General features: G+C 46.1%; 1 protein-coding gene across 1 annotated transcript; it reads right to left on the reverse strand.

Moving 5' to 3' along the window:
* Positions 1 to 16,859: 16,859 nt before the first annotated feature.
* On the reverse strand, positions 16,860 to 17,851 carry LOC108858200 (uncharacterized). Its single transcript, XM_056991426.1, has 4 exons — positions 17,840 to 17,851; positions 17,343 to 17,741; positions 16,963 to 17,253; positions 16,860 to 16,913 (listed from the first exon to the last, which is right to left on the reverse strand). Exons 1-4 carry the CDS (start codon positions 17,849 to 17,851, stop codon positions 16,860 to 16,862), a joined length of 756 nt encoding a protein of 251 aa, XP_056847406.1.
* Between the last annotated feature and the right edge of the window lie 2,547 nt (positions 17,852 to 20,398).

The following is a 20,398-nucleotide window of genomic DNA, read 5'->3' on the forward strand; positions in this document are numbered from 1 at the left end:
CCAAGGCTCAAGAAGCACATGTTATCCATTGATTTCCACGAGTAAATCAAGGAATAAGGGGCAAACTGTTGGGGAAAAATATCCAGACATGAGTTTTCTCCAGCTTCCGGACAGGTTCTCGACTTCCGGCCCTTGTTCAAGAAGAAACCAGGAACCAACCCCTGCCTTGGTTCCAACCCCTAGATCGGACCGCCCCTTGAAGCAAAATAGAAGTTTTCTACCTAAGGGAAACTTCCATTTTTCTGATTATGGAAGAGTTCTATTACTTGAAGCCGACATCTACAACTATAAAAGGGGAGCCCAAACCTTAGAATAAGGGATCCACAATTCGAGACTTAGAGATTAGAGTTTAGGCGGCTAGAACTAGGGTTCATACACCACCAAACGTTGTAGTCCCGATCAATAACTCAATAACATCTCTTTGTTTCTCGATTTACAACTCTTACAAACAAATCCTCTTATGTTCCGTAGCACTTAAACTATCCTACATAAAATACCCTAACAGGGTTCGTTCCTATGCTGGAGGACTTCATAGAGGTCGTATGAGTTCTTCTCTAGGTTGTGACTACTAGCAAATTGCTCTACAAACTTGTCGCTAGGGGCTGCAAAGGACTTGATGGACTTGGTAGAAAGATTGATGTACCACTGGAGAGCAGGGCCGGTCAAGGTTGACCCGGATCCCTTGCACATAGTAGCTTCCCGTGCGTCCCGGGGGATTGCTATTGTTAGCATGCGTTGCTTGTACTGGGCGATATGATTGTTAGGATCCCCAGTACCTTCGTACATCTTTATGCTCGGGAAAGAGAACTTGCGTGGCATCTCCACCGAGGCAATCTCTTCCACGAAAGGTGTATCGGAGTAGGACCCCTCATTACTCCTCCGAATAGGGGGAGCTATCCCTGGGAGCCTTTCTACCATAGATTGAATGGTGCTGAACCTTTCGGAGACCACCCTTTCTAACTAGGCGGCTAGAGTCGGGTCTGAGATCCCGGGATCATCGGGTGAGTACTCTTCGTCTTCCGTATTGGAATCGCTATCCACTTGCACTCGGGTCCCGTCATTTGCGGCTTCTCGGCCTTCAGGTTCGTCGTTGGCGGAAACAGGTCGATGAGGTGCATCTTCACCATCGCGTGGAGTATTGAGCGAAGCCATGGGTCGAACCCTAGTTCGGAACCGCTTTTGCTTGCTAGTTTCACCGAGGGTATGGTTCTTTTGTCAGAGGACAAGATTCTCCGCTTCTATAGCGTTTAGCTTCTCGGCGCTCTGCTGTAGTTGCTTGGAGTGTTCTCCAAGTTGATCTTTTAGGGTTTGAACTTCGAGAAGAAGTTCAGGACCTCTGGATGTGGTCTCCCGAGCTTTGTGAAGATCGGTAACCTGACTTTGAAGAAACTCGAGCTTGTTGAGGAGCTCGATCTCCCTCGGGGTCATCTCTGCTTGGTTAGTATCATCCTCTAGTGCCATCGTCACGTAGCTGGATCACTCCCCTCTCTCTAGCGCCAAACTGTTAGGGTATTTTTGTGTAGGGAAGGTAGTGAAAGCAGCCCAGGTACAAGGGAAAGAGCTCAGACGCGTTTACCAGAGAGTTTACGAGGATCCGCAATATCTACAAGCAAAACCAAAGATTCATCAGATCACAGTAGGCAAGGATAAACAAACACTATCCTAAGAAAGTCCTAACCAGATGCATCAATCCAAGAAACCCTGAGGGCACGACCCTCAGGAACCGTGAAGAATCAATCTTGACATAGAAATATTTCTTCCGCGAGTCATCATCACTCGCAGAAAACTTGAAAATACCCAGCTTGGGGCGACAGGGAAGGTAGTAGGTTCCGCTGCCACCATCTTTAGAAGAGCTCTCTTTGATCAAAAGAGGCTCATCAGATCGGTAAGACCGATATCGACTCCCTCCTCCTTGGACCTAGTGATTAAGCCGTTTATCACTCGGATAACCGAGGGACAAAGTTGAGAGAGAGCTAGTTGGTAATGATCAAGGAGATCTAGTATAAGGGTTGAGAGTGGGAATCTGAGATGACATTTAGAAATGTACTTCTCATGAATACAGAACCAGCCCTCCGGAGCAGTCTCGGGGGTTTCGTCGGGATTGCAAGCCTTGGCTAACTCCTTTCGGCCATGAGCTTGGACCATGAGGTTGACAACCTCTTGACTCTTCAGCAAAGAAGGTGGGTGAAATCCTTGGGGAGCGATCTCACTGGAACCATCTTTCTTCTTCGCTCGTTTGGCAACTCTCGCGCCAATCGTCTCCTTAGCCTTCTTTTTCTTCTCATCTTTCTTCATCTTTTCACCAACTTCTTGCTTGACTTTCATTAATCGAGCACCAGAAGTGGAGACTTGGTTTCTCCAGAACCTTCTTTTGGATGACTCATAATAAGGAAAGGAAGGAAAAATCGAAGAGATAGAAAAAGGAAGAAGGGAAACTGAACTAGAAAATCGCTCTCTTAAGAACGGAAGCTCTGGGAAAGTTGCAGAGAACTGGAGACGAGCAAAGATAAAAAAAAATATGTAAACGCAGTAAAATAAAAAGGAGAGAGGGGAAGTTACCTTAGAAACTGAATCGAGGCGTGGAGAAGATGGGGAGAGTGGCAGTTAATGCTCGCAGCTTTATATCCCATCAATTCTCGAAAATCGGAGATTACATTTCAAATTCCCTTTAATGTGAACCGTCGATCTCGTTAAATATAACTACAGCCGTCCGATTAGGCAAAGAATATCTACAATTGAGATAACTGATAATCATTATCTCAACAAGAAGATCTAGACTGGACGGCAAGGTTTAGCTCCCGAGATAACAAATCGTCTCTCGAAAGCTGGGGGCAACTGTTGGGCCCAAATATGGCCCGCCAGCTAAATACCAGAAGCTAATGATGGGCCGCAAAAGACCCACCACAAATTGAATCTGCAACAAAGCCGGAGGCTGTTAGCTAAAAGGAATTACGAAGGAGGTCATGAAAAAGAGGCTGCTCACGATACCGACGAGGAGGTGCAGAGCCGAGTCAAAAGGAACTTGTTACAAATCCCTCAATCCACGGAGGATATCTCGAGAAGTCGTTATTAGCAGCTTGACATAACCTACGGCGATTTAAAGAAGAAGAAGATGGAAGAAGAGGGACACGTTCATTCAACCCTCATTCACACAAGACTCTTAAACATTCTCATTATCTTTGTAACATTCTCATTATCTTTGTAATCATCAGAAGAACATCTTTTGTAACCATTCTCTTATCAAGAGTATCAATACAAATCAAATTCATTTTACAAGTTCTAACGGGATACAGCCCACGTTATCTTTCCCTAATCTTAACCTGATCTAAAATCTAGGAGGTGAGTTTAATCCCTCACAGGACCCACTTGCGGAGATCCCGAAGAAACAAACGATAGGGGAGCTGGACTCAAAGGATTTCGCACCTTTGTGTCATGGCGTGACGGTGGGCTGCTGGATCCGGATGACAAGGAGTTAGCTCTCTTCTCCAATTCGCTCATTTTTGCAATTAAAAAGCTTCAGGAGTTGGCACGAGAAATGGCAAGATTCGGGGTTAAGGAGACGTTACACGAATAAGAGAGTATATATATACAAAAAGGGGCAGAGAGCCGTTGGGAGTTCTTCTCGGAAAATCCGCCGATCCGGGATCTCTGTGGGAACCGAAATTCGCACTGTCGATTTTAGTTAAGTTAAAACGTAGAAAACTAAGCTTACCTAGTTTTCCCCGAGGATCCCGGCTATCTGCTGGGCCACGCACGACGAAGTTAATACGAGTTTAGTTTGGGAATAAATACGTAAAATAAAGAGAGCAAAAGAAAGAATCTTATTTCCGAATTCGCGGAGAGCGTTTGAACAACAGGTCGAGATCTCGGCTGCGAGAGCTGTCGATCGTCGCTAGTCTCAAAACCTAGATCTAACCTAGTTGAGTCGCAGCTCGCTAAAAAGGAAATAAAAGCCTAAGTTCTAAGTTGCTCTAGAGTGGTTTCTTTCTTCTGATTTCGGATCCCCCTTCCTCTGCTCCTACCCTTGCTTATATACTCCCATATGACGGTCTATTCTTGATGGGCTGAGTCTGCCGCGAGCTGGGCTTTTTCCATTTTCGTCGGCCTTCGTGTTTATCGGGAAAGTTGACATTTATCCTTTCGGAAATTTGACATTTATCCTTTCGGAAGTTTAACATTTATCTTGTTATGTGAAGATAATTGTAAACCGTCGTATCTATCTTTTAGAAAATCGTAAATGGGCCATCCGATCGGTTTGGTCCCTTTCGGGCTATCTTCCGAACTTCTGTTGTTTTCTACGATTTCTTTGAAAGAATGCTCCTACTTGGATGTCGAGTCTTTCGGAAGATCTTCGATCCATTGCTGAGGCGAATGGTGTTTTAAGATAACCATCACCGTTTTATACGAAGTTTTTCTGTCCGTTGACGTCTTACGGGTTCTCCGAAATCTTGGAGCAGGAAAAAGAGTTTTGTTTGCGGGATCTCGGAAAGTCGCAAAACACGGATTTCTGGCGACCCGGGGCCTAGAACTTACGCACGAAGACTAGCCGCCCGACGACCCGAGCCAGCACGGGGCTAGCCCCCCGGCGACCACGGCCAGCACGGGGGCTAGCCGCCCGGCGGCCACGGCCAGCACGGGCGCTAGCCGCCGGCGGCCACGGCCAGCACGGGGGCTAGCCGCCCGGCGGCCACGGACAGCACGGGCGCTAGCCGCCGCCGGCCACGGCCAGCACGGGGGCTAGCCGCCCGGCGGCCACGGCCAGCACGGGCGCTAGCCGCCGGCGGCTACGGCCAGCACGGGGGCTGGCCGCCCGGCGGCCACGGCCGCGACCGAGTCGGCTGCTCGGTTCCTTCGGCTTGTGCGTGTTTTTGCGTTCTTTTTAGTTTTCCGTAGGTTTTTCCTCGTGTAGAAAACGTTTCTAGCCATTGATTTCGAGATGATTAATCTCGAACTTAATATTTTTCCAAGGTTTCTCGATTAACAATTAGTCTCTCGAGGTTGCTCTAACATCTTTCATGTTTTTCCGAGACTTTCGGACATCGATTTCTGGTTGCGGTATGGAGCCGTAGGATTTGTAGGTCCTAGCTTGCGGTATGGTTCGTGAGGAAAGTATGGAGACGAAATCGTGTCGAAGGTCGGGGTGAATAGTCAAATTCTTGCCTATAAAGACTTGTGAATTCTTTACCATTCTTATTTCATCCAAGAATATTAAGTTAATCTCTCTCTTGCAAATTCTCTATCTACCTTTAAGAAAAGAATGGCTTCAAGATCAAAATCCTCGAGGAGGCAGTCTCACTCGTCTTCGGATAGTTTCCATGCAGAGGAGGAAGTTCCGAAACCCGAGGTTCCAGAGATTGACAGGAGTGCGTATTGTGACGCCGTCTTCGGTTCTGATGCTCCCCTTCCCGTGATCCCGATTCCCCGGCGACCTCTGAGGGCGCGTAAGGAAACTGACTCGCCGAGCGAAGTATCCCCTGAATATCTTGGAACTCTTCGAGAGTTTTATGAGGTTCGAAGGGAGTCATGTTTCGCATTCCTCGCGGGAATGAGAGTTCAGAGCATCCTCCGAAGGGTTACTTTACTTGCTACGAGGCGTTCCTGACGCAATGCCGACTGTGGTTCCCAATCCCTGGGGTCATTGTTCAGGCTCTCGACCGTTTCGGAATCGTAATCAGCCAGCTGAACGTGCCGGCTTTGGAAAGCTGGCTTGGCGTTGTGATTTTGAGTTACGAGTTAGGGATGGACCTTAGCCCTGCTGACTTCGAAGGGTTGTGGAACTCCAAGACGACGAGCATCAATGGAGTATACTCCATGAAGGCGAGGACCAATTTTTCAGTAATCCATGGAGTCACCTCGCATGCCAAGGATTACGTTGACCGTTTCTTTTTCGTGAGGATAGATGGAGAGTCTGTCGAGGAAGGCTTTCTCCACCTATTCCCGACGGACTGGTTGTACCAACGAGGTAAGATTGTCGCATCCCCTTTCTTAGAATCCGAAAAGCGAGTACTGAACGTGTGTGTGTTTTTTTTTTTTTTGTTCAGAGAACAGGTGTCTCGCGCATGTTCCTTCCGATCTTTTGACCAAGAGAGACATTTTTAGGACAATGCCTTGTTCCTGGAACTCCTTTACTCTTGACCGGATTCGAGGGGCGGTCGCGCTTCACCGATCGCGAGGCGGTACGCGGCCCTGTGTCAATGATAGATCCTACGTTTTTGCCCCTTCAAGGCGGAGGCGGAGATCTCGGAAGGATAAAGGGATTGCTTTCGAGGCCTCGTCGGGAGATGGTGAGCTGCCGAGATACGATCCTGACTTTACTACAGAGAATCACGGTGTTCCTCCCCCGGTTGACTTCTTTGATGAACTCCCTCCGGCATTTTCCCGTGACGAGTCTTTGGACAACGAGGAGAGGGACAAGGTGACTGCGGAGGGTGCTCGCTTGGTCAACGAGGTTTGTTTTCGAAACTTGAGTAAATCCCTTTTTCTTTTTATTTGACCTCGACTTCTTTGCAGGCCGTGAGAGTGTGGAACGCATCGATCGATGGAAGTTTCCGTACTGCCCGGCTGGCCCGTTTCAAAGCGGAGGAAACGGAAAGGGAATTCGTCAAGTATCGGTTGGAGGTGGAGGAGCAAAAACGCCGGCAAGCCGAGGTCCAGGCTCGAGCCCTCGTTCGTGCGGAAAGGAGCGATCGGAGAAGAGCTGCCGCCGAGCTGAACCGAAGGGCCGAAATTTTCTCTACCGAATTCGAAGCGTACAAAGAGGCTCAGGACTTTGTAGGCGATTTTCGCGAGTGTCGTGGTTCGGTCGGTACTCTACACAAGATGCAGCGTGAGGGTTTCTCTCTTTCCGGCGAACTTGCCGCGATGGATGGCTCGATGAGAATATGCGCTAACGCCGAATCCTTTGTTCCTCCGATCGAAGGGAGAATTCGAGAGTTGTGGAATCCTATCCAAGTCTCGGAAGATACGGCGGATGTAGGCGCGGGTTTGAATGCAGGCGACGGGGGTGAAGAGGTCGACCAGCCCGACTCCTCGTTTGGAATATCTCTAACCGATTGTTATGCATTCGATTATAATTTGTGATAGGCCAAGTGTGGCTGTTTGTATGTATGTGTTGCGACCCTTAGGAGGTCGCGTGACTTTGTGTTTCTCGGGATTGGCCGTTGGTGGCTTTTGAATCCCTGCTATGAATGCTTTTATGAATTCTGCGTTTTGATTTATACTTTCGTCAAGTGCAGAGGGTTTGAATACGTGCAGTCACTTCGTATTCAATCTCTTTTTTTTGTCGCTTGATCCGTAGGTTACTTTGTAGCGAAAGTTAGGTTTGTAAGCGATAAGAAGCAAATTTTGGAATCTCGTATTCTGGATACTTATGCCTATGAGATGTCTTAGATACCAGCAAGGCTGGGTTTAGGGCAAGACCTAGGTCTACTTTCGGACTGAAGCTGTGCGATGACAAATCGGCTTTCGTTTTGCCTGTTTGCGATTTCAACCTGACTCGTACCGTTTTAGAATCTGCGAAATGCTTATCGGCTTATATGATTCGTTTGGATACGAGTCGAGCTACTTCCTTTACGAAAAGCTAACCAAAATTTGGATTTTTTTGTATAGCGCGCTATGGTATCCTTGTCGGATGCAAGAGGACTTCGTTAGAAGCCAGACTACGAATTTGATTGAGTGAAACGTTTCTATGTTTTGCCGTCGGGGCCAATCGACGGAAATGAACTTTAGAGTCGCGGACAGACTGTTTGATAGAGTTTTTTAGAGTCGCGGATGGACTGTTTGGAGGAGAATGGAGAATCAAGACTTTTCGGGAACTAACGACGTCTCGCGTTCCTCAAAGATATGATTTTCGTTTTCCGTAATGTTTATGCGTTGAGTAAGCATTTGAATTAAAGATCTTATAATGTAGAGTACATGTGAAAAGTATTTTTGCGGAAGTACAAGGATGTTTGTCCCCATCTTCCCCCCCCCCCCTTTTTGGTGAGGGGGATAGCTGAACTCGTTGGGTTGCGACGAGCTGCCTACGTACCTCTTGCGAGGATAAAGCCATCTCGTAGTTCTGTTTCTATCGCGGTTGCTATTACTCCACGATTTCCGGCGCCTTGACTGTTTCAGCTAAGTCGGTGGTCGCGTTGGGAGTTAGGTCATCCGTTCTTTCGGCGATGGACTCGAGGATTTTCCCGCTATCCTGAGTTGTGGCCTGTTCGGACAAATCCGCGCTGTTCTTTGCTGAGTTCTCGAAGATACTCAGATGCTTCTTAGTTCGCTTCGGGTTAGCTACTGGGGCGTTCAGATTGCTGCGCAATTTATGTTCAGCCAGGAAGCAGAGTCGCGACTGTTTTTGGCTTCCCCAGATTACCGCTGTTCCAGTCGGTGTTGGAAACTTGACGCTGAGATGGTAAGTGGACGGGACTGCCTTCATGGCGTTTATCCAAGGAGTTCCCATTATGGCGTTATAGATAGCCGGGTTATCCACTACCGCGAATTCGACGATCTTCGTGACTTCTTTAGCCATGACCGGGAGTCTGATTTTTCCGAGGGTCATGGACGTGACGCCCGAGAATCCAGTCAACGGTCTTGGTTCTGGGATGACTTCTCCGAGGGGTATGTTCATCCTCTGCAGAGTGTCGCGGAACATGATGTTGACCGTGCTTCCTGTGTCGATGAGGATGCGACCGACTTCGAGATCCTGAATCACCAAGTCGATGGCCAGAGGATCGTAGTGGGGTTTATCGAGTCCGGCCGTATCCTGTTCCTCGAAGATGATTGCGTGATTGGGAACGTCGTCCTCTGGACACCATCCGGGGCTTGTTTCGGCCCTCCGTCCGTAGGCTTTGATCGACGAAACGGAGTCCTCGTAAAAATGCGATCCTCTGATGATCATGTTGATCCTTGGCGGTTGTTGTTGTTTCCTTCGTCGTCTTGTCTCCGTCCGCATTTTTCACCCGATTGAGTTCCAGGAGCGTTATTCTCGGGATTGGCTCCGTCGGTCTTGGCGGACGGTCAGAATCTAGGAGCAGGTCTTTCACGCTCCTGACCGTTGCTAGTTCGCCGGCAAGCAGCTTCGTAATGAGTCTAGCGCCGAGGACTTTGCAGTTGGCGGTGGAGTGACCTCTCGTCTGATGGAACTCGCAGCTGGAATTGTCCTTGTACGAGTTCCGCGTCCAAGTGTTTCCGGCGGTCCTTCCTTGTTCGGAATTGACGCCGTAGTTATGTTCGCCTTGGACGTCTTCCCCTTCGTGATGGACGTACTTGTCGTTACGAGAGGTTTTCTTCTTGCCGGACGCTTTCTGCGGTCCATGCTTTTGCGCCAGGACTTTCATCTCTTCTTCCATGATGATGAAATCCGTCGCCTTGTGGAGAGTGTCCTGGATGGTGCGTGGCCTCTCCAAAGAAATCCACTTTCGGAATTTTGATTTGTACCAGAGGTTTTTCTCAGGGCGTCGATGGCGACTCTGTCGCTGAGGCCTGTTATCCTGGACATCACGAGTTTGAACCTCCTTATGTAGTCGCGGAGCGGTTCATCTTCCTTTTGAATTAGACTCCAAAGGTCTACGTCGGAAGTTTCCCTGTCCATGAACATGGAGAATTGCTTCAGAAAAGCTGAAGCAAGCTGGCGGAAACTTCTGATGGAGTTTCTTTTCAAGTGTGAGAACCACTCGAGCGCAGCACCTCTGAGGTTCTCGATGAATAGGAGACAGCAGCCGACGTCCTTTTCCCGCTCCGGAAGATTAGACCTCGCCATCGCAATCTGGAAGGACTGCAGATGTGCCTTCGGATCTGTGGTTCCGTCGTAGGTGGGAAGCTTTATTTTCTCGGGATCTGAGACTCGTGCGTCCGTGATTCGATAGGTGAACGGAGTCTTTCTCGATTCCTCGAGGAGCAGGTCGATCTCGGGGGCAGTGCTGGTTGCGTGGTGAATCTGCGATTTTACCGCTTTCACCTCGGCTGCAGTTTTTGCGATGTACTCGCGCAAATCATGGATCTCGTTGGCGCCGTTCGCGCTCCTTTGTCTACGTTAGCTGCGATAGGCCTGAGTCTGGTCTTCAGCCAACCTCTCTTACTCTGACCAGTAGAGGTCTTCTTCCTCTTTGTCATGGGTTTTTCGAAGGCTGCCGCCAGTCGAGCTGAATGACTTCGGGTCCTTCTATGGTGGATGTCGGCGTCTTCGTCGGACGGATCCGATTGATCGCTGATATCCAGGTTGATTCTTTCGACATCGTCTCCTTCGTTTTCCCTTGCGGGAGGTGGGAGGTTATCCGTCGTTTTCTTCTGCCCCGCCGGAGTGGTATCGTCAGGGATGAGTTCCGGGGATTTTCTCGGGGTATCTTTTTCTTGGTCTCCGGCAGTTCTGAAGTCGGGCCTCCTGACACGCCTCACCTTGGTGGATCCGTGCGGGAGTTTGCTTTTCGCTGTTAAGGTATTGACCTGTTTAGCGAGTGAAGCCATTAGTTTCTCTTGTTCTTCCGACCGTTTCTGGGCGGTGGCGAACAGTTCGTTCACCTGGTCCAGCATCGCGGTGTTTGCCTCGGCAGTGACCGTCGATACGTTTACGGCAGGAGTCTTCTCAGCGTTGGCATCGGCGGCTGGTCCGTCGTGCGTTTGCTTATCTTTTTCCGCATTAGCAGGCATGCTTAACTGGGCGTGCGTAGTTGCGAGAAAGATAAATCCGTGTATCCCCCTCCTTCTAGCGCCAAACTGTGGGAACCGAAATTCGCACTGTCGATTTTAGTTAAGTTAAAACGTAGGAAAACTAAGCTGACCTAGTTTTCCCCGAGGATCCCAGCTATCTGCTGGGCCACGCACGACAAAGTTAATACGAGTTTAGTTTGGGAATAAATACGTAAAATAAAGAGAGCAAAAGAAAGAATCTTATTTCCGAATTCGCGGAGAGCGTTTGAACAACAGGTCGAGATCTCGGCTGCGAGAGCTGTCGATCGTCGCTAGTCTCAAAACCTAGATCCAACCTAGTTGAGTCGCAGCTCGCTAAAAAGGAAATAAAAGCCTAAGTTCTAAGTTGCTCTAGAGTGGTTTCTTTCTTCTGATTTCGGATCCCCCTTCCTCTGCTCCTACCCTTGCTTATATACTCCCATATGACGGTATATTCTTGATGGGCTGAGTCTGCCGCGAGCTGGGCTTTTTCCATTTTCGTCAGCCTTCGTGTTTATCGGGAAAGTTGACATTTATCCTTTCGGAAGTTTAACATTTATCTTATTATGTGAAGATAATTTTAAACCGTCGTATCTATCTTTTAGAAAATCGTAAATGGGCCGTCCGATCGGGTTTGGTCCCTTTCGGTCCGTCTTCCGAACTTCCGTTTTTTTCTACGATTTCTTTGAAAGAATGCTCCTACTTGGATGTCGAGTCTTTCGGAAGATCTTTGATCCATTGCTGAGGCGAATGGTGTTTTAAGATAACCATCACCGTTTTATACGAAGTCTTTCTGTCCGTTGACGTCTTACGGGTTCTCTGAAATCTTGGAGCAGGAAAAGGAGTTTTGTTTGCGGGATCTCGGAAAGTCGCAAAACATGGATTTCTGGCGACCCGGGGGCCTAGAACTTACGCACGAAGACTAGCCGCCCGACGACCCGAGCCAGCACGGGGCTAGCCGCCCGGCGACAACGGCCAGCATGGGCGCTAGCCGCCGGCGGCCACGGCCAACACGGGGGCTAGCCGCCCGGCGGCCACGGCCAGCACGGGCGCTAGCCGCCGGCGGCCACGGCCAGCACGGGGGCTAGCCGCCCGGCGGCCACGGCCAGCACGGGCGCTAGCCGCCGGCGGCCACGGCCAGCACGGGGCTAGCCGCCCGGCGGCCACGGCCAGCACGGGCGCTAGCCGCCGGCGGCCACGGCCAGCACGGGGGCTAGCCTCCCGGCGGCCACGGCCAGCACGGGCGCTAGCCGCCGGCGGCTACGGCCAGCACGGGGGCTAGCCGCACGGCGGCCACGGCCGCGACCGGAGTCGGCTGCTCGGTTCCTTCGGCTTGTGCGTGTTTTTGCGTTCTTTTTAGTTTTCCGTAGGTTTTTCCTCTTGTAGAAAACGTTTCTAGCCGTTGATTTCGAGATGATTAATCTCGAACTTAATATTTTTCCAAGGTTTCTCGATTAACAATTAGTCTCTCGAGGTTGCTCTAACATCTTTTATATTTTTCCGAGACTTTCGGACATCGATTTCGTCTTGACCGATTTTGACCCCAACAATCTCGGAGTTCCCAAGACTGGGCTCGGGAAATTCAAATTCAAATGAACCCCGCTACCCAGATCTTTTGGAGTAAAGACATGATCCTCGAAAGGAATTAAGATTATAGTAATTATGGATGATCCGAATTATCTTTCAGCGATTGGGTCGAGAAATTCTAAAGCCTTCTTGAATCATAGTTTCCGGTTACGGTCCCGGTCTGACCCACTGCAAGAAGATAAGGTACCCAAGAGAAAACTACCAAGGCTCAAGAAGCACATGTTATCCATTGATTTCCACGAGTAAATCAAGGAATAAGGGGCAAACTGTTGGGGAAAAATATCCAGACATGAGTTTTCTCCAGCTTCCGGACAGGTTCTCGAATTCCGGACCCTTGTTCAAGAAGAAACCAGGAACCAACCCCTGCCTTGGTTCCAACCCCTAGATCGGACCGCCCCTTGGAGCAAAATAGAAGTTTTCTATCTAAGGGGAAACTTCCATTTTCTGATTATGGAAGAGTTCTATTACTTGAAGCCGACATCTACAACTATAAAAGGGGAGCCCAAACCCTAGAATAAGGGATCCACAATTCGAGACTTAGAGATTAGAGTTTAGGCGGCTAGAACTAGGGTTCATACACCACCAAACGTTGTAGTCCCGATCAATAACTCAATAACATCTCTTTGTTCTCGATTTACAACTCTTACAAACAAATCCTCTTGTGTTCCGTAGCACTTAAACTATCCTACATAAAAATACCCTAACAGGGTTCGTTCCTATGCTGGAGGACTTCATAGAGGTCGTATGAGTTCTTCTCTAGGTTGTGACTACTAGCAAATTGCTCTACAAACTTGTCGCTAGGGACTGCAAAGGACTTGATGGACTTGGTAGGAAGATTGATGTACCACTGGAGAGCAGGGCCGGTCAAGGTTGACCCGGATCCCTTGCACATAGTAGCTTCCCGTGCGTCCCGGGGGATTGCTATTGTTAGCATGCGTTGCTTGTACTGGGCGATATGATTGTTAGGATCCCCAGTACCTTCGTACATCTTTATGATCGGGAAAGAGAACTTGCGTGGCATCTCCACCGAGGCAATCTCTTCCACGAAAGGTGTATCGGAGTAGGACCCCTCATTACTCCTCTGAATAGGGGGAGCTACCCCTGGGAGCCTTTCTACCATAGATTGAATGGTGCCGAACCTTTCGGAGACCACCCTTTCTAACTAGGCGGCTAGAGTCGGGTCTGAGATCCCAGGATCATCGGGTGAGTACTCTTCGTCTTCCGTATTGGAATCGCTATCCACTTGCACTTGGGTCCCGTCATTTGCGGCTTCTCGGCCTTCAGGTTCGTCGTTGGCGGAAACGGGTCGATGAGGTGCATCTTCACCATCGCGTGGAGTATTGAGCGAAGCCATGGGTCGAACCCTAGTTCGGAACCGCTTTGCTTGTTGCTAGTTTCACCGAGGGTATGGTTCTTTTGTCAGAGGACAAGATTCTCCGCTTCTATAGCGTTTAGCTTCTCGGCGCTCTGCTGTAGTTGCTTGGAGTGTTCTCCAAGTTGATCTTTTAGGGTTTGAACTTCGAGAAGAAGTTCAGGACCTCTGGATGTGATCTCCCGAGCTTTGTGAAGATCGGTAACCTGACTTTGAAGAAACTCGAGCTTGTTGAGGAGCTCGATCTCCCTCGGGGTCATCTCTGCTTGGTTAGTATCATCCTCTAGTGCCATCGTCACGTAGCTGGATCACTCCCCTCTCTCTAGCGCCAAACTGTCAGGGTATTTTTGTGTAGGATCATTTTAGTACTACGGAACACTAGAGAGTTTGTATGAAAGCAAGAGAAATCGTAAACTAGAAGATGTTATTGAGTGTTTTTTTAGGACTATAATGTTTGGGTGTATAAACCCTAGTCTTTGTCGCCTAAACTCTAATCTTCTAGTCTAGAATAGTCGATTCCTTATTCTAGGGTTTGGGCTCCCCTTTTATAGTTGTAGATGTCGGCTTCAAGTAATAGAACTCTTCCATAACCGGAAAATGGAAGTTTCCCCTTAAGCGGAAAACTTCTATTTTGCTTCAAGGGTCGGTCCGATCAAGGGGGTCGGATCTAAGGCAGGGGTCGGTCCCTAGGTTTCTTCTTGAGCAAGGGTCCGGAAGTCGAGGGTCTATCCAGAAGCTAGAGAAAACTTATGTCTGGATATTTTTCTCCAACAGACTAATCAAGAATATTGAATCTTCTGTTCGGACATGTTATGATTGCAAATGATGATAGAATGCCAATCAAAGGATTAAGAAACCTGAAATAATTTGATAAAGAATCTAAAGCTTTATAAATGTATAATTAATTCAAATCTCGTATATGTAAACAAAAGTTGCTACTAATTTAAACTTCAATGTTATCTTTACTCATAATAATGTTAAGTTTAAGGATATTGAGAGCACCGGTGGTTGGAAAATAAGTTGCAAAAGAAGTATTTTACTTGCTGGAAGACACAAAATATCTTTCTAAACTTACTTGCACTTTTAATTCTTCTTCTGTTTTGAATAATGGTACTTTGTGACATGGTACATGTAACATCCTGAGTTGTAATTTGTAAAAAAGGCTTAAGAGAATTAATTTAGCTATCTATGTCACAAAAGTTGACTTACCTTTTCCGTCACACATCCGTTTAGAACTCCAGAATTAAGCGTGCTTGGGCTGGAGTAGTGAAAGGATGGGTGACCCATCGGAAAGTGATTCGCGATACCGTGTGAGTGAGGCCAAAGCACGGGGAAAGGTCATGTGGTGATTGCAGGATCAGTAAATGATGATTTTGAGCCTTGGAAAATTAACGACCGACCATCGGATAAGATGGGGCCCACGGGACGAGAGAGCGGGCGTGGGTGGACCATTAGCCGTGGGCGGGTTGGGGAATTACAAGTGGTATCAGAGCTGGTTAGCCGTCTCAGTTCTGACCTGAGAGGCTTCTTAAGACCTATTGTGGGGCGTAACGAGGATGTTGCGTTCTTTGAGAGGGGATGAATCGTAACATCCCGAATTGTGATATGTAAAACATGCTTAAGAGAATTGATTTGGCTACCTATGTCACCAAAGTTGACTTGCCTTTTCCATCACACATCTATTTAGAACTCCAGAGTTAAGTGTTTTTGGGCTGGTGTACTGAATGGATGGGTGACCTATCGGGAAGTGATTTGCGATACCGTGTGAGTGAGGCCAAAGCACGGGGAAATGTCATGTGGTGATTACCGAGTCAATAAACTATGATTTCGAGTCTTGGAAAATTAACGACCGACCGTCGGATGGGATGTACCCACGGACTGAGAGAGCGGGGGTGGATGGCCGATTATCCGTGGACGGGTCGGGGCATTACAGTAGATTTGGTCATCTTCATGTTTGAGGTTTGAAATTGATTTTTTTCTAATGTTTATGTTAAAAATGATGATTGTGAAGTTTTCATTTGATTTCCAAGAAATAATACAATTTATGAAAATTGTTTTGATCTTGTTTGTTATGATGATTGGACTGCTTCCTTTATATCTAGAGAAAATTAGAAGAACTATATCATCTTCACTGATAAAAAAACCGAAATACCCCTTGGATATTTTCATAAGTCTAAAGATAGGGTTCTTGAGGCATTTAAGATTGTTCAGTCATTCATTGCTAACCACTTCAATGGTTAGGACCCTGTTTGTTTCTCCATTTAGATGAATCCATTTAGCTGATCCATTTGTGTGCTCCATCTAAATGATCCATTCAAATTTTGGTCATGTTTGTTTCTCCATTTGGATGAGTCATTTGAATGAACCATTTGAATGTATTTTATGTTTGTTTCTCCATTTAAATGAATCATTCAAATGAGTTTAATAACCAAATTACATATATACCCCTATTTTGGTTTAATCATATATTTGATATCAATTTTAACTACACAAAATTTTATTATTCATTATAAAATATATTTACACTAAAATTATTTTAAAATCAACATTTTGACATTTATAAAATTTTATTTCATAATGTTTATAAAACTGAAATTTAAAAGATGTCTAACAATTTAAAGAAACCCATCTAAAGAAAACAATGTCATACGTTTTCCACACTGTCTCATATCTTTGGACCACAAACAAGAACTTCCACATTCTTCACTCATTGCTACAACAATCCAAGAAGAGAAACAACCTGCCATATAAACCATACAAAGAGTTCTTGGTCAGTCAATCAACAATGGGAAGACATACCTACAAACATAAAAAGACCATAGAGACATACTTGTATGATGCTAGTATGGAAGTCTAGTTCCTCTTGCCATCTCCATAGTAATACAGTGACGCACACTCTCCATCAATCTATCACCCTGCGGAATGTATCCGACATGTTCTTCTTCATCATCACCATGTTGTTCATATGATTCCACTCCTTCCCAATATGAAAAATCAGTATCTCCATGTTGCGAATCTCGAATAAAGTTGTGGAGGGCCATGGTTGCTGTCACAATCTTTATCCACTTCTTCAGCTTATACTTGGGATGTTTTCTGTCTAAAACTCTCCATTTGGCTTTCCAAACACCAAAAGTCCTCTCAATCATTGATCTTAAACCGGAGTGCTTGCGGTTGAACAATTCCCTAGTGTTTGATGGTGGACCTCCTCTGTTGAACTGATCTATATGGTATCTATTCTTGCGATGAGGACCTAAGTAACCAGTTCTGGTTGGATAGCCTGAGTCGACCAAGTAGTATTTTCCAGCTGGTGGGTGAGGAAAAGAAGCTTCTTCAGTAGCACAATATGTTAGCACCTTCGTGTCATGTGCTCTCCCGGGAACTCCAACATAAGCGTAGATGAACCTCATGTCAAAATTACAAATAGCCAGCACATTCATGGTTGGTTCACCTTTTCTACCTCTAAATGGCTCACTATTCCCACATGGTGGACGGACAGTAATATGAGTTCCATCTAAAGCACCTATGCAGTTCCTAAAATAAGGCCAATACTGCGGTTTACCTTCTAGAAAAGGACTAGCTGTTGCAAACTCATTCCTCGTTGGTTTCACAATATCTGATGCAAGCTTCAAGAGAGAACTCAATACCTGTAACATAACATCATCAGTAACAGACTTCGTTTAGCACTTAGAGCTACAAAAAAACAAACACCAAGCTTCAAGAAAGAACTTAATACCTGTTCTAACTTCCTTTTCACAGTGTCAGTTGAATGTTGATAATGCTCTGCTATAGCCCGTACAGTTGCATCTTGTCCGACCGTCTCTAAGAACATTGCAACACTCTCCTCAACGAAAATATTGTGAGTCTCCTTTAACCCATACTTTTCTGATAGCACCTTACACAAACTCTTAAATGTTTCCTGGTTCATGCGTAGAATCTCATAGCATTGTACCTCAGACCCATTCATAAAACGTTGCACACGTCGCCAACCTTCACCTCGGTTTGTCCTGACTAATTGCCTATCAGCATCAGCTTCTGTTGCTCCACCCATTTCCTCCAAAAGAGCACACATGTACTGATTCTCATCAAATAACAAGTCCAACTCATCATCCTCAATTAAAAGTCTTAATATGCTCTGCAAATACACAAAGAATTTAGTAACAGATATCAGAAAAAAACCAAGTCGACGTGTGCAAGAAGCTAACGGATCAACATCAGAAGGTTTAGACTTACGTTACTGTCCATCTTGACTTCTTCTACTTCACCAAGCCGTATCCTCTACTTCATCAAACCTGGAATATCAAAACCAAATGGTTCACCAAAGGTCAGAACCATTGCACTCCAAACAAAAGCTGATTCTCATATAATAAGATAAGTCAAAACACAAGTCAAAAGTTGATTCTCATATAATAAGATAAGTCAAAACACAAAAAGAACAGTAGAGTTTTGAACATATCAAACTCAAACCAAAAGAGAAACACAAAGCATAACAGTAGCAAACAGAAGCACAAGCATAACATAGTCTTCAAGCATCTCTACTTTCACCAGTAGCATACTCCAAGTAGAGAACCTTGTCCTCATCATCTTTGTAAAACAAGAAAGTCTGACGATTGGTAGGGTCCTGCTTGAGATGGTCAATGGCTGCCTTTTACAAAGGAGACCAGTGCCTGATAGCAGACAGTGAGTGTAAAGCTTCCATAGCTGTAAGCTGGTTGCAACTGAACTCAGGGTGGCTCCCTATCACCTTGTTCTTGTCAGTAAGACTATCTGCTACAGCCTGTGCTACTTGCGCAGCCCTTGATCTCTTCCTGTTAGCTTTTGTTCTACTGGATGAAGGGCCTCTACTGGATGAAGGGCCAGCAGTTCTTGATTCAGCTGGAGCACTGGTTTCCTGAGTAGGAGGAACTTGATCCACATCAGTGTCTTCAGCATCATTATTTTCGCCTTCCTGATCCACATGGTCGTCGCCTTGCTTATCCAAGCTGTTTTCGCCTTGCTGAGCAGTCCATCCTTCACCTCCACTTACGTGAACCGCTCCAAACACATTCTCCAACAAGTCAACATTTGCTAGTGGATTCTCTTTAAGCTTTCTAGCTGTTGGAAATTCCTAAAACCCACAACAATAGACATACATCAATAACAGACATACATCACTTAACATAAACAAGCAACCACAAACAATAAATAGCAAGCAGAGACTGTACCTTACAAAGTTGATCCCACCAGTCATCAGACATGTTTACATACCCATTTGCATCATAGCCAAGTCCGGTCCTCTTGTTGATCAACCGCTTGAACCTTGAATACTGAGTTTTGCAAGTAGTGTGCTTGATCCCAAATTTTCTCCAAGCATGCCTTTCCCCATAAGCTTCACAGAATTTGTCGATAATGGACTGTCTCCCAACATCATTGAGATTTCCTTTTCTTTCATTTCCTTTCAGCTTCTCCTCAACTCTCAGTTTGAGGTAGAACCGAGTTTGCTCATCAGTCCATGCAAGACTCTTATAGCATTCAAATATTCAATACCAGTTTAAAAATCACATGAGGAGACAACAACAACAGACAGACATCACTTAACTAAACTAAGAGAACCATTCAAATATTCAGTATGAGGAACTAAACTAAGAAAACCATTCAGTTAAAAAATGTACTTACATCAGTACCAGGGACAGAGGTCATTGCAGCGTTAGAATACTCTGAAGATCAATAGCTTCCTGTTATATGGTTTATAAGCTTTGCGTTAGAAACACATTCTCCATAGTAATAAACTTTAGTCAACTTAAGAAAGTATTGCTTCAGCGCATGATTCTTATAATCAAAAGATAGCAGTTCTTGTCATAATTTATAAAACTAACATCTTAAATAATCTCAAGCAAATGATGAACTATACAAACCCATCAAACCCACTGTATTGAAAACTAAAACCCACATATATGAGATTGTAAATTTGATCATTTCAAGTTCAAAGAAGCAAACACATTCTCAAGCATAAACCCATGACAAATTCAAAAGGGAACCCAAGCAGTCTATGAACACAACGATTTCAAGCATAAACCAAGTGACCATCTCTTAATTCAAAAGGGAACCCAAGCCCTCTCTGTGACCATCTCAAGCAAGCTCGTAACAGGGCCTAACCATCTATAGAGATCTAAAAGAAGAAAACTCGAGGGAGAGAGACTTTGAGAGATACCCGAGAGAGAGAGAGTGAGTTGCGGCAAGAGAGAGAGAGATCCGGCGAGAGAGAGAAAGAGAGCTCCGGCGAGAGAGAGAGACCCGCGAGAGAGAGAGACCTGTGAGAGAGAGAGAGATCCGCGAGAGCTCAAGCTCCTTTCATGGAGTTCGAGAGAGAGAGAGAGAGATTCGGCGAGAGAGAGAGAGAGAGGGATCCGGCGAGAGAGAGAGAGAGCGCTCCGGTGAGAGAAAGAGAGCTCCGGCGAGAGAGAGAGACCCGTGAGAGACAGAGATCCGCGAGAGCTCAAGCTCCTTTCATGGAGTTCGAGAGAGAATGGAGTTTGAGAGAGATGAAGTTGTCGGCTGAAGAAAAAAGATCGATACTCTGAATAAAAATTAGGTTTGTAATATTCAAGTTAAATCAGGGGCAATATAGACATTTCAGAATTTCGACTGAACCAGTTCCAGTCAAATGATCTGATTCGGTTCAGTCAACTGGTTTACAAAATTTAAATTATATTTTAAAAAGTCATTCAGCTGATCCATTCAAATGAGTGGTTGATTTTGGGTCTAAACGAACAAGAGACTCAGTTCCAGTCAAATGGATCAGTTCGATGAACA

This window comes from Raphanus sativus, chromosome 7 (assembly GCF_000801105.2).
Source record: "Raphanus sativus cultivar WK10039 chromosome 7, ASM80110v3, whole genome shotgun sequence".
NCBI classification, from domain to species: Eukaryota; Viridiplantae; Streptophyta; class Magnoliopsida; order Brassicales; family Brassicaceae; genus Raphanus; species Raphanus sativus.

Bases quoted from the DNA above. Each gene is read 5' to 3' on its own strand.
- LOC108858200 (XM_056991426.1), bottom strand. The intron at 17,254-17,342 runs GTATTAAGTTCT...GTTATGTTACAG, and splicing joins TGAAAAGGAAGTTAGAACAG to GTATTGAGTTCTCTCTTGAA. The intron at 16,914-16,962 runs GTGCTAACATAT...CTCACCCACCAG, and splicing joins GGAGAGCACATGACACGAAG to CTGGAAAATACTACTTGGTC.